The sequence below is a fragment of the Humulus lupulus genome, chromosome 5, assembly GCF_963169125.1.
Source record: "Humulus lupulus chromosome 5, drHumLupu1.1, whole genome shotgun sequence".
NCBI classification, from domain to species: domain Eukaryota; kingdom Viridiplantae; phylum Streptophyta; class Magnoliopsida; order Rosales; family Cannabaceae; genus Humulus; species Humulus lupulus.
The window spans coordinates 75,286,336-75,301,239 of record NC_084797.1 but is presented as its reverse complement, the minus strand read 5'-3'; the positions used below and the strand labels follow the sequence as shown (position 1 = coordinate 75,301,239).

Below are 14,904 nucleotides of genomic sequence, written 5' to 3'. Positions count from 1 at the left end.
AGTAGCTGCCAATAATGGGCAGAATGCAGTTATTGTAGTTGATGAAAGAGATCATGCTATTAATAAATATGCTCTCCCCCTCTTCAATGAGCTTATTCCAGGCATTGTCAGACCAGAAATTTAGGCTACACAATTTGAGTTGAAGCCAGTTATGTTCCAAATGCTTCAAACTGTGGGCCAGTTCAATGGGATGCAAACAGAAGATCCTCACTTTCATCTTCACTTGTTCATTGAAGTGAGTGATTCTTTCAAGCTACCAGGAGTTACAGAGGACACCTTGAGGCAGAAGTTGTTCCCATACTCCTTGAGAGACAGAGCGAGAGCTTGGTTGAACTCTTTGCCATCTGATTCTATGACTACTTGACAAGAGTTGGCTGGGTGGTTTTTGATGAAGTACTTTCCTCCCACTAAAAATGCCAAGCTATGCAATGAGATTACTTCATTTCCGCAACTTGATGAGGAATCTCTATATGAGGCATGGAAGCAGTTTAAGGAGTTGTTGCCAAAATTCCCTCATCATGGCATTCCTCATTGCATCTAGATGGAGACATTTTATAATGATCTAAAAGCCCATAGCAGAATGGTAGTTGATGCTTCAGGAAATGGGGCTCTTTCTTGTTAAGTCCTATAATGAGGCATATGAAATCCCTGAGAGGATATCCAACAACAACTATCAGTGGCCCACTACTAGATCATCTACAGGTAGAAAGGTTGCTGGTATTCATGATGTAGATGCCATCACTTCTTTGGCGGCCCAAGTTTCTTCTATTTTGAATATGCTTAAGACAATGATCATGGGGGATCAATCACTTAATGGGGCAGCCTATGGGGACACAAATGGGGCAAATGAAGAACATTTCTTGTGTGTATTATGGTGAGGGTCATACTTTTGACAACTGTCCTTCCAATCCAGCTGCTGTGTGTTACATGGGGAACTAAAATAGGAATGGTCCTTATTCTAATTCCTACAACCCATCATGGATGCAACATCCCAAATTTTCATGGAGTGATCAAGGGGTTGGCCCTAGCAACTCTTATATGCTTCAAAGACCAAATTTCCCACCGGGTTATTCTCCACAAGCACCACAACAACAAGCAATGCAATCTAGCTCTCTTGAGAACATGTTGAAGGAGTATGTAGTGACGAATGAACCAAAGCCAAGCGGCATCATTGAGGAACTTAGAAAACTGTAATGACCCACTAATCTAGACTAATTGGACCATTATCGAAACTATACATAAAACTTACATTTTTACGAAAATACCATAATTTATTGAGTAACTTGAAAAATAAGAGTTATTTACAAATAAACAGAATACTAAGAAGGATTTTGGGATCCCATTGTCTTTAAAACAAAACAAGATTTAAAATAAAAGACATTTCATAATAATGCGGAAAATACACATAAAAACCATAAAAACATAAAAGGAGACTATATCCTCGAATCGAATAACGCTCGGCCCCTTGACTCCATTCCTCATCGATACACATTCTCCAAGCGTCACGAATCTTTCCGCCTCTAAACTTATTTTCCTGCACATAAACAGAAAGGAGTGAGCCTAATGCCCAGTAAGGAAAATCTAACACAAAGTCACATACATAATTTCATAAGAAAACATAAAGACTTAACATAATACATATAACATACACTTATTATAATGGCCATTATTACTTGGGGTCCCATAGACTAAACAAGCATATGCCCATGGGGTTAATGGGGTCCTACTAGCTAAGTAGGTCATATGCCCATAACCCATTTGGGGTCTTGTTAGTCATATGGGTCATATGCCCAAGCCTACAAACATACACATATATCATAACACTTTTAATAACATAAAACATATAGATAACATAATCACATAACATGTTGATTCTAGCCTATTTCCTTACCAAAGTTACCGGGATTATGGACTGAGTTGGGACTTTTGGAACACTCCTAAAACCATAAGAAAGAGTGAGTCTAAAGAAAGGAGATGAAATGAAAGAGATGAAAAGACTAAACCATAAAAACATACTTACCGACTTATATGCTTAAGAACTTGGATTCCCTAACCAAAATAAGAATAAGGTTAGGGGACTGAGTAGAAGGTTTTGAGAAAGGAAATAACATAAAATACAGAAAGGAACTAGAGTTTTGGGTTTACCTCAAAGATTGCAAGATCACTTTAACCTCCACCGAAATACTATAGAACTCACTTCCCAAAGTGTTTGATAAGCTTATGATGTTTAAGCTTATAGTTTTTCCCCAAACCAGGTGTTTACACTCTCACACTCACTTAACACTAGCAGCTTCTGAACTTAGAGCAAATGGTGAATAATGGCTGGGTACTAGGTCCTATTTATAGAGTTTGGGAATGAAAATATCTTGATTTTACTTGAATAAAAATAATGGCTTTTTAAGTGAAAATCATTTGAATAATCGTTCAGCAGAGGCTGAAGACTCGTTCAGAAGATGCTGGACTGTTGAAGGAGTTTGAATGGCTGAAAGGAAATGAATTCAAAAGTATTTGAAAACATGCTGGTGGAGGCGATATATCGCCCCCTGTAGGCGATATATCGCCTGGGCCAGTATGCCCGAGGCGACCGTGCATCGTTTCGTGTTTTCCGTATCTACGTGCTGCGACATATCGCCCCCTATAATTGCGATATATCGGCACAGGCTGAATATTTAAACACGAAATTACACATTTTTAGCTAAGTTTGAATGGAGTAAACAGCCTTGACTAAGCCCTCAACGTACTCAAAGCTGCTGACTGACCCTATAACATTCAAACTTTACTCCTTATTATATTTAATCCTAAAAAATCTTTAATCCTTAATCACCATTCATAACATGTGCTTAAAATCCTATTGGTTGATGTCTAAACCTTATAATATAGTAAATAAAATCCTTAATATCAGTCACATTAATCAAACCTTAGGTTAACTTAACATTCTTAAACTATAGATTAAACTTAGAAAATCTATAAGTACTACTATGAGTGTCCAAATAATTCCCGGTCTGAACCAAAAATCCAAAGTAACAAAGATAATGCTATAAATACTATCATACTACTATCTATCTTAGCTAAGTAAAGTTCTTGGACTCTACAATTCTCCCCTACTAAAAAGAATTTTGTCCTCGAAATTTACTTATCACATAACTCCGGATACCGGCCTTGCATGTCTTCCTCCAACTCCCACGTTGCCTCGCGTTCAGAACTATTGCTCCATAGGACTTTGATTATAGGAAGGCTCTTAGACCGTAACTACTTCATCCCTCTATCTAGGATGCTAACCGGTCGTTCCTCGTAACTTAAGTCTTTCTGGAGTGCTATCGTATCGTACTTGAGGATGTGAGATGGGTCTGACACATATTTGCGTAACATCGAGATGTGGAAGACGTTGTGACTATCGGCTAATGCTGGCGGTAGGGCTAGTCTATACGCAACTATTCCCACTTTGTCCAATAACTAAAAGGACCTATGAATCGGGGACTAAGCTTGCCCTTCTTTCCGAACCGCTTGACGCTTTTCATAGGAGATATCTTCGGGAAGACTTGATCTCCAACTCGGAACTCCACATCGCGTCGCTTGGTATCCGCATAGCTTTTCTGACGGCTTTGAGCAGCAAGCATACGCTGTCTAATAAGCGTTACTGCTTCTTGAGCTTGCCTAACAGCTTCGGGCCCTAGAAGCTGCCTTTCTCCTACCTCGTCCCAGTGCAACGGTGATCGACACCTTCTTCCATATAGCAACTCATAAGGTGCCATCTCGATCGTCGACTGGTAGCTGTTGTTGTACGAGAACTCGATCAGCGGCAAGTACTTGTTCCACGATCCTCCGAAGTCAAGTACACATGCGCGTAGCATATCCTCTAAAATCTGAATCGTACGCTCTGACTGCCCATCTGTCTGAGGATGGAAAGCTGTACTAAGACTTAACTTAGTACCCATGGCTTGCTGTAAGCTTCTCCAAAATCTTGACGTAAACACTGATCCTCTATCTGATACTATCGTCTTGGGGATTCCATGCAATCGTACAATCTCTTGGATGTAGATGTCTGCATATTGGTCTGCCGTATAAGAAGTCTTAACAGGCAGAAAATGAGCCGACTTGGTTAGTCTATCTATGACTATCCAAGCAGAATCATGCTGCTTATTTGTCTTTGGCAGACCCGTCACGAAGTCCATGGCTATATCGTCCCACTTCCACTCCGGTATGCTAAGCGGTTGCAATAATCCTGCAGGTCGCTGATGCTCCGCCTTCACTTGCTGGCATACCAGACACTTAGATACATACTCTGCTATGTCCTTCTTCATCCCTGGCCACCAATAGACTGCCTTGATGTCATGAGTCATCTTGGTAGACCCTGGATGAACTGAGTACGGAGTACTGTGCGCTTCTTCTAGGATCGTCTTCTTAATACTCTGATCGTCTGGCACGCATACTCGATCCTTATATCTCAATAAACCTTGACTGGATATTGAGAAATCTGTAGTCTTGCCTTCTCTGACTGCATCCATGTGCGTTGCTAGTGAATCATCATGTCTCTGACTATTCCGTATGTCTTCTAGCAGATTCGATTGGATAGACAAGTTAGCCAGCTTGCCTACAACCACTTCTATTCCGGCACTGATAAGCTCCTGTTGCAGTGGCTTTTCTATTCCGGATAAGGCTGCTAAGTTCCCATAACTTTTTCGGCTAAGTGCATCGGCAACTACGTTTGCCTTCCCCGGGTGGTATAGGATTTCGCAGTCGTAATCCTTTACTAACTCTAACCACCTGCGCTGCCTCATGTTAAGCTCCTTCTGAGTAAAGAAGTATTTTAAACTTTTGTGGTCCGTATAAATCTCGCACCGTTCTCCGTAAAGATAATGGCACCAGATTTTTAACGCAAAGACCACCGCTGCCAACTCCATATCGTGAGTTGGATAGCGTTGTTCATACTCCTTTAACTGACGTGAGGCGTAGGCTATCACCTTGTCATTCTGCATCAGTACGCATCCCAATCCTAACTTTGATGCATCACAGTAGACAACGAACTTGTCGTTGGGTGTTGGGACACTAAGTACTGGTGTTGAGCAAGGCTTATCTTTAAGCAACTGGAAGTTTTCTTCACACTTATCGTTCCAGTTAAACTTTTGTTGCTTCCGGGTCAGGTTGGTGTGTGGAGTGGCTATCTTAGAAAAAGCCCTCTACAACTTTCTATAGTAACCTGCTAGCCCTAAGAAGCTTCTTACTTCTGACGCGTTCTTTGGTCTAGGCCAATCCTTCACGGCCTCTACCTTCGATGGATCTACTGCAACTCCGTCTTTCGATATGATGTGCTCGAGGAACGCCACTTGTGAGAGCCAAAACTCGCATTTCTTGAACTTGGCGTAGAGTTGATGCTCCTTCAATCGCGTCAAAATCATCCTCAAATGTTCCTCGTGCTCTACTTCATCCTTGGAGTAAATTAAAATGTCGTTGATGAACACAACGACAAATTTATCCAAGTAGTCTTTGAAGACCCTATTCATTAAGTCCTTAAACGCGGCTGGCGCGTTAGTAAGACCAAAAGACATAACCAAGAACTCGTAGTGTCCATAGCGAGTCCTAAAGGCTGTCTTAGGAATATCTTCTCCCTTTACCTTGAGCTGATGATACCTGGTCCGTACATCGATCTTAGAAAATACAGTCGCGCCTCGGAGTTGATCAAGCAAATCATCAATCCGAGGTAGCGGGTATTTGTTCTTAATTGATACTTTATTCAGCTCACGGTAGTCTATGCACATGCGCATACTTCCGTCCTTCTTCTTCACGAATAGTACCGGAGCTCCCCATGGTGAATGGCTTGGCCTAATGAAACCCAAGTCTAGGAGTTCTTGTAGCTGCGTCTTTAACTCCTTGAGTTCCGTAGGTGCCATCCGATATGGTGCCTTAGAGATAGGCTCGGTGCCCGGTACTAATTCTATCGTGAATTTTATCTCTCGAGTTGGCGGCAATCCTGGAAAGTCATCGAAAAATCCTTCTGGAACTTCTTGTATAACTCGAACATCTCTAACTTTAAGTGACGTCTCCTTCTCCACATTCGTGATGCTAGCTAAGAATGCTTGGCATCCTTTCTCCATCATTCTCTGAGCTTTGAGAGGTGACACTAACGGTGTGCGTAGTCCTGAAGCTTGTCCCATGAAGCACAGTTTCTGGCCGTCAGGAGTATCGAATGTCATCTTCTTGCGTCTGCAGTCGATCGTTGCGCCATGCCGTGCTAGCCAATCCATGCCTAGTATTACGTCGAAGTCCTTGATCACTAGCTCTATCAGGTCTCCTTCTAGTTCTATGTCCTCAATCTTGATTGGTACGCCTCGTACTATTCGTGATGATAGAACTACTTTGCCCGAAGACAACTCGGTTACAAACCTAGTTCTAAATCTTTCACTAGGTTTGTCTAGTTTTTCTATCATTCCTAACGAGATATACGAGTATATTGTTCCCAAATCAAGTGATACTAGAACATATACTATCGAGGATAGGATTTGACCTGTAAATCCTTGTTACTAGCATGGGTTCCTCCTTGGGTCAATGCAAAGACTTTGGTCTGGAACCATCGTTTAATCCTTCTTCTCCTCACTAACATTCATCAGAATCCTTTCTACTTCGATTGCCGTTTCTAGAACATTGGCATAGGTAGTGGTTCCCAGGTTTGCTAACTTAACCCCTAATTCCATCTTTGGTCTAAGTCCTCTGACGAACTTGGTCAACCTCGTAAAGTCGGTTGGGACCAACTCTGGTGCAAACTTGACTAATCTGTTGAACTGACGAGCATATTCTTCTATCATTAGCGATGACTGCCGAGGTGTAATACTTCTTGTGGAACGGCTCCACAAATCTTGTTCATATCATGGTGGTGACATCGTTAGTCTGCTGAACTAAGTCCCACCACATTCTGGCATCCTTCCTGAGTAATGACGAGACGCAGGATATGCGGTCCGTATTACTGAGGTTCATGTGCGTAAGATTTGGTTTTACATTCCTTAGCCACTCTTCTGCCTCAAAGGGGTCTATAGTCCCTTCGAAGTTTGGAGCGTGCTGCTTGCGGAACCTCTCATACACTTACTCCATATTCAGTACTGGATGTGGCGCGTAGTTGGTCACTGGCCATCCCCCATATGGACCAACTTGTTGGGGTGCTAGGGCCATTTGTTGTAGCTGCGACTGCGGTTGCGGCGGAGGCTGAGGCTGAGTCTGCGCCTGTTGACGTTGTTGCTGCAAGAGTTCCTCGAATTGTTGTTGCCGTCTAGCGATTTCCGCGGTGTTGTCAGCTGGCGGTGTCGGCGCGTTGCGGCTAGTAGTAGCACGCACTCCTCTTCTGCGAACTGGAGGGCATCATTGGTCGTTGGAACAACAATGGAGGCGTTTCCGCTGGTGCGTGCAGATCTTCGGAGCGACATCTTCACCAAAAGTTCTAACAGTCGAGAACTTGTTAGAACTTACCCTAATAGGCTCTAAGGCAAAAACTTATTCTAAAACAAACATATCTCGGACCTATTTATTATGACTTCTTATGAAAAATTATATAGGTCTTTATTTATTATTAGAGTGGGTTTCTATACTTAGAAAAACAAGTCATCTTTATTTTCTAGGTGTGTTTCTAATCATCCTATATGACTTAATTCTCAGGCTCGACACTTATCTTTGTTCCAAAGTTAACCATATTGAGGGAGGGCTGGGATCAGTAAAATCGTTCCCACTACTAAGGCCCCCTAACTCTCAACAAGGAAACCAGGTTCATTGATTCGTATCCACCCTCACCGAACTCAGTCATTATTCATTTTATTTAGTATTTATTATGATTGTGAAAAAAATTCAAACTCACACATGATATTCAAATAGCATGTTTATTCATTTGGAAAACAATTTCACTTATTACAATCATAACATAAAAGTAAATAAAACAAATAAAAACTACTAATCTAAAAATCGGGATCTTCTACATCTGATCCGTCATCTAACATATCATCATCTATAGCCTCATAGTCATCATTATCATGAGCATCAAAATGCCCTCTAGGAAGGTTTGTGAGAATCCTATTCTTTTGCTCCTTGGTGAATTGAAATTCAAATTTTGCGGTGAACCTAACTAAGAGGAAGTAGTATCTCATTGCTAATGGTGATTCATCCTCATCATTCATTTCTTCCCATATTTCTTCTAAGGCTGCTATTACAGGATGGAAATCTTTAAACAACCTAATTACTAGGACATATTGTTCTGCAGCTCTCATCATGATTTGCTTAGACTTTTGAAGGTGACCTATCTCTTTGTGGAACAAGATCAATCTTCGAGTGATCTTTTCTAGTGCTCCTACGGTGTTTCTTGGCTCCCTTATTCTTTTTAAAGCCTTAATGGCTCGGATATCCTCATTGCTTAAAGCTCCGTTCATTCTTAACTGAAAACATAAACACTAAAGGTGTTAGCTATACACATAAGTAACATAACTAGTAACTTAAACACTTACTTGGCGGTCCGATTCGGAGCTTTGAGCGTGTGTATCGAGGAGAACTTCATGCGAAGGAACCGTTTCTCTGATACCAACTGTAATGACCCACTAATCTAGACTAATTGGACCATTATCGAAACTATACATAAAACTTACATTTTTACGAAAATACCATAATTTATTGAGTAACTTGAAAAATAAGAGTTATTTACAAATAAACAGAATACTAAGAAGGATTTTGGGATCCCATTGTCTTTAAAACAAAACAAGATTTAAAATAAAAGACATTTCATAATAATGCGGAAAATACACATAAAAACCATAAAAACATAAAAGGAGACTATATCCTCGAATCGAATAACGCTCGGCCCCTTGACTCAATTCCTCATCGATACACATTCTCCAAGCGTCACGAATCTTTCCGCCTCTAAACTTATTTTCCTGCACATAAACAGAAAGGAGTGAGCCTAATGCCCAGTAAGGAAAATCTAACACAAAGTCACATACATAATTTCATAAGAAAACATAAAGACTTAACATAATACATATAACATACACTTATTATAATGGCCATTATTACTTGGGGTCCCATAGACTAAACAAGCATATGCCCATGGGGTTAATGGGGTCCTACTAGCTAAGTAGGTCATATGCCCATAACCCATTTGGGGTCTTGTTAGTCATATGGGTCATATGCCCAAGCCTACAAACATACACATATATCATAACACTTTTAATAACATAAAACATATAGATAACATAATCACATAACATGTTGATTCTAGCCTATTTCCTTACCAAAGTTACCGGGATTATGGACTGAGTTGGGACTTTTGGAACACTCCTAAAACCATAAGAAAGAGTGAGTCTAAAGAAAGGAGATGAAATGAAAGAGATGAAAAGACTAAACCATAAAAACATACTTACCGACTTATATGCTTAAGAACTTGGATTCCCTAACCAAAATAAGAATAAGGTTAGGGGACTGAGTAGAAGGTTTTGAGAAAGGAAATAACATAAAATACAGAAAGGAACTAGAGTTTTGGGTTTACCTCAAAGATTGCAAGATCACTTTAACCTCCACCGAAATACTATAGAACTCACTTCCCAAAGTGTTTGATAAGCTTATGATGTTTAAGCTTATAGTTTTTCCCCAAACCAGGTGTTTACACTCTCACACTCACTTAACACTAGCAGCTTCTGAACTTAGAGCAAATGGTGAATAATGGCTGGGTACTAGGTCCTATTTATAGAGTTTGGGAATGAAAATATCTTGATTTTACTTGAATAAAAATAATGGCTTTTTAAGTGAAAATCATTTGAATAATCGTTCAGCAGAGGCTGAAGACTCGTTCAGAAGATGCTGGACTGTTGAAGGAGTTTGAATGGCTGAAAGGAAATGAATTCAAAAGTATTTGAAAACATGCTGGTGGAGGCGATATATCGCCCCCTGTAGGCGATATATCGCCTGGGCCAGTATGCCCGAGGCGACCGTGCATCGTTTCGTGTTTTCCGTATCTACGTGCTGCGACATATCGCCCCCTATAATTGCGATATATCGGCACAGGCTGAATATTTAAACACGAAATTACACATTTTTAGCTAAGTTTGAATGGAGTAAACAGCCTTGACTAAGCCCTCAACGTACTCAAAGCTGCTGACTGACCCTATAACATTCAAACTTTACTCCTTATTATATTTAATCCTAAAAAATCTTTAATCCTTAATCACCATTCATAACATGTGCTTAAAATCCTATTGGTTGATGTCTAAACCTTATAATATAGTAAATAAAATCCTTAATATCAGTCACATTAATCAAACCTTAGGTTAACTTAACATTCTTAAACTATAGATTAAACTTAGAAAATCTATAAGTACTACTATGAGTGTCCAAATAATTCCCGGTCTGAACCAAAAATCCAAAGTAACAAAGATAATGCTATAAATACTATCATACTACTATCTATCTTAGCTAAGTAAAGTTCTTGGACTCTACAAAAACCAAGTTGGGCAACTAGCTAATGAGCTTAGAAATAGACCCCTTGGAACATTACCAAGTGATACAGAGAATCCAAGAAATGTGGGCAAGGAACATTGTAAAGCCATCACTTTGAGAAGTGGGAAAGAGTTGGAGAACAGCAAAACAAATTCTAGCATGAGGGTGAGCCCTCTTCAATCAAAATAAATAAGGAAATTAAAAAAGATGCTAAAATTTCAAGTGTACAAAAATCTGCCTCTGCCCAGAATGCTACAGGAATGCCCCAGCATAGTTGCCCAGACAACTCAATTTCAAAGCAGCCACCTCCATTTCCTCAACGCTTTCAGAAGAAAAAGTTGGATTCTCAATTCAACAAATTTTTAGATATGTTGAAGCAGTTGCATATCAACGTCCCACTGGTAGAGGCACTTGAGAAAATGCCTAACTATGTAAGATTCATGAAAGATGTGCTTACAAGGAAGAGAAGGTTAAGAGAGTTTGAAATCGTACCTCTAACCAAAGAGTGTAGTTCATTTCTGCAAGACAGGTTGCCACCAAAGTTGAAGGATCCTGGGAGTTTCACTATTCCTTGTACTATTGGAGACACTTATTGTGGGATGGCTTTATGTGATTTGGGTGCAAGCATTAATTTGATGCCAATGTCTATTTTAAAGCAATTAGGGATTGGAGAAGTCAGACCTACCATAGTTACTCTTCAACTTGTAGATAGATCTCTTGCTCATCCAGATGGGAGGATTGAAGATGTGTTGGTGAGGGTAGACAAATTCATATTCCCTGCTGATTTTATTGTGCTAGACTATGAGGCAGATAGAGAGGTGCCCATTATCTTGGGGAGGCCATTTCTTGCAATAGGAAGAACTTTGATAGATGTGCAGAAGGGTGAGCTTACTACGAGGTTCCAAGATGAAAAGGTGACTTTTAATGTTTTTAAGGCTATGAAATTTCCTCATTAGATTATTTGGCATCAAAGGAATTTAAGACTAGTAACGATGATGATCCATTAGAGAGGCTATTGTTGTTTTGACTCTCATAATGACGAAGATGAGGAGGAGCACCTACCCTAGTTGGAGGCTAAGTCTCAATGGTTAAGAACAAGAGGTTGATTTGATTCATTGGAGTTTTCATCTAGGGAGTTCAAAGCTCCCAAGATATCAATTGAAGAGCCACCTGAGTTGGAGTTGAAAGTCTTGTCATCACATTTGTGATATGCCTACTTAGGGCTACCATCCACTTTACTTGTCATTATTTCAGCAGAGTTGACTCATGAACAAGAAGAAATGTTGCTTGAGGTGTTGAGGAAGTTCAAGAAGACCATTGGGTGGACTATTGCAGATATTTGAGGTATTAGTCCTTCTTTGTGTATGCATAAGTCTTGCTTGATGATAGTGAAAAAGGTTCTATTGAGGGGGAAAGGAGACTAAATCCTATCATGAAGGAAGTAGTGAAGAAAGAAATCATTGAGTTGTTAGATGTTGGCATTATTTATCCTGTCTCTGACAGTTCATGGGTGAGCCCTGTTCAGTGTGTACCTAACAAGGGTGGGAACAAAGTGGTGACAAATGAAGACAATGAGTTTATTCCTACTAGAACTGTGACTGGGTGGAGAATTTGCATGGACTATAGGAAGCTAAACAAGGCCACTAGGAAGGATCATTTCCCTCTTCCCTTCATTGATCAGATGCTAGACAAACTTGCTGAGAGAGAGTACTATTGTTTCCTGGATGGGCACTCTTGTTACAATCTGATAGTAGTGGCCCCAGATGATCAACACAAGACTACATTCACTTGCCCCTATGGTACTTTTTTATTTGGGAGAATGCCCTTTGGTTTGTGCCATGCTCCTGCTACGTTTCAGTGATGTATGATGGCTATCATTACTGATATGGTTGAGAAATTTATAGAAGTGTTCATGGATGCTTTCTCAATCTTTGGGAATTCTTATGATGATTGTTTGAGCAACTTGTGAAAGGTGTTGAAGAGATGTGAAGAGACAAACCTAGTTCTTAACTGAGAAAAATGTCACTTTATGGTTAAGGAAGGTATTATTTTGGGGAATAAGGTATCAAAGCTAGGGATTGAAGTTGATAAAGAAAAAATTGAAGTTATTGAAAAGCTACCGCCTCCTAATTCAGTGAAGAACATTAGGAGCTTTCTTGGGCATGCGGGGTTCTATAGAAGGTTCATCAAAGACTTCTCTAAGATTTGCAAGCCTCTTTGCAATCTGTTAGAGAAGGATACACCATTTCATTTTGATGGAGCATGCTTGAAGGTTTTTCAAGAGTGAAAGAGAGAATAATTTAAGCCCCTATCATTATAGCTCTGGATTGGAGTTTACCCTTTGAATTGGTGCGTGATGCCAGCAATTATGTTGTTGGGGCTATCATGGGGTAGCAAAGGAACAAGGTGTTTCACTCTATTTATTATGCCAGCCGCACTTTGACAGGAGCTCAATTGAATTTCACTGTCACTAAGAAGGAGCTACTTGCTATTGTCTTTGCTTTTGACAAGTTTTTCTCCTGTCTTGTGGGTACTAAAGTGATTCTCTACATTGATCACTCAACCATAAAGTATTTGATTGCCAAGAAGGATGCAAAGCCAAGATTGATTCAGTGGGTGCTTTTTCTTCAAGAGTTTGATGTTGAGATTCAAGATAGAAAATGGGTATAAAATCAAGTGGCTGACCATTTCTCAATAATGGAGAGTGAAGAAGATTCCAACTCTCTTTTCCCCACCAAAGAAACATTCCCCGATGAACAAGTGTTTGAGGTCAAACATTCTCATGAGCTTCCTTGGTTTGTTGATTTTGCTAATTATTTTGCTAGTGGGTTGATGCCACCGGAGATGACTAGCCAACAAAGGAAGAAATTCTTGCATGACGTGAAGTCTTATTTTTGGGAGGAGCTCGATTAAAGAAATGTGTGGATCAGATGATTAGAACATGTGTTGCTGGACATGAGGTAGAAGTTATTTTGTGTCATTGTCATTCATCGCCTTGTGGTGGTCAATTTGGGGGAGCACGCACCGCTGCCAAAGTTTTACAATATAGTTTCTTTTGGCCTTCTCTATTTAAGGATGCTCATGCTTATGCCGCTAGTTGTGAATGTTGCCAAAGGGTTGGAAGCATCTCAAGAAGACATGAAATGCCTCTAACTAATATACTCAAAGTTGAATTTTTCGATGTTTGGGACATTGATTTTATGGGCCCCTTTTCCACCCTCATATCGTAATTAGTATATCTTGGTGGTTGTTGATTATGTTTCTAAGTGGGTTGAAGTCGCTGCCTATCCTACTAATGATTCCAAGGTTGTCATGATGTTCTTACACAAGCATAGTTTCCCTAGATTTGGCACTCCAAGAGCTGTCATAAGTGATGAGGGAACCCATTTTGTGAACAAAATGTTGGCTAGCTTATTGACTAAGTATAGTGTGAATCATAAGGTGGCTACGGCATACCACCCTCAAACCAATGGCCAAGCAAAATTTTCTAATAGAGAGAATCGAGGGTGTTCTTGAGAAGTTGGTGAATCTAAATCGCAAAGATAAGTCCAAGAGGTTGGATGATGCTTTATGGGCCCATCGAACGACATTTAAAGCTCCTTTGGGGATGTCTCCTTACCGCTTAGTGTTTGGAAAAGAATGTCATTTGCCAGTGGAACTTGAACATAGAGCTTATTGGGCATTCCAACAACTCAATCTAGACTTGTAACTGGCGGGAGAGAAAAGAATTCTACAACTTGATGAGTTGGAAGAAATGTGTTTGTTTTCATATGAGTATGCAAGGCTTTATAACGAAAAGACAAAGAGGTGGCATGACAAGCATATCCAATCCCGTTCATTTGAAGAAGGGTAGCAAGTTTTATTGTTTGATTCTAGACTCAAATTGTTCCCTGGGAAGCTCAAGTCAAGGTGGTCTGGGCCATTTACTATTACTAAGGTTTATCCTTATGGGACTGTGAAGTTGAGAGGAAATGGAGGTAAATTCAAGGTTAATGGGGAGAGGTTGAAACACTATTGGGGAGGTGAGGTTGAGCGAAACAAGACCTCACTTACCTTAATTCATCCTTGAAGAGTCATGTGCTGAGTTGCCATGCTTAAAGATATACTTGGAGAGAAGCAAATTAATTTTATATATGTTGTTGACGCGGTTCTTCGGCAACAGATAATTAAGAGAAGAAGAGAAAGAGATTAGTACTTAAAAGTAGAACCGTCGCAGATATGAAATCTTTGTGGAAAGAACTAGGTGACCCTAAACACGTTTTTAAGTGGTTCGAAGGTTAAAATCCTTCTACTCCACTAGTCAATATTATTGATCTTTTCTGGGTAATTGGTTTACAAAATAAATAGTTCTTACAAGACTATTTTTTCCAACCTCTATCAACTCCCAGGGTCTCCATATTTATAGGAGAAGGCACCTGGAAATTGGTAGGGAGGTCATCCCGTGAT

General features: G+C 40.1%; 2 protein-coding genes and 1 non-coding gene across 3 annotated transcripts; 2 read left to right on the top strand and 1 right to left on the bottom strand.

Moving 5' to 3' along the window:
- Nucleotides 1-418: 418 nt before the first annotated feature.
- Nucleotides 419-525, bottom strand: LOC133780926 (small nucleolar RNA R71). The gene has a single exon (XR_009869732.1). It is a non-coding gene; the product is annotated as a small nucleolar RNA R71 (small nucleolar RNA).
- Nucleotides 526-10,718: 10,193 nt separating this feature from the next.
- Nucleotides 10,719-11,414, top strand: LOC133779226 (uncharacterized). The gene has a single exon (XM_062219214.1). The coding sequence runs from the start codon at nt 10,719-10,721 to the stop codon at nt 11,412-11,414; it is 696 nt and encodes a 231-aa protein (XP_062075198.1).
- Nucleotides 11,415-13,927: 2,513 nt separating this feature from the next.
- LOC133779225 (uncharacterized) lies at nt 13,928-14,527 on the top strand. The gene is made up of 2 exons (XM_062219213.1): nt 13,928-14,163; nt 14,335-14,527. The coding sequence occupies exons 1-2, from the start codon at nt 13,928-13,930 to the stop codon at nt 14,525-14,527; spliced, it is 429 nt and encodes a 142-aa protein (XP_062075197.1).
- The last annotated feature ends 377 nt before the right edge of the window (nt 14,528-14,904 follow it).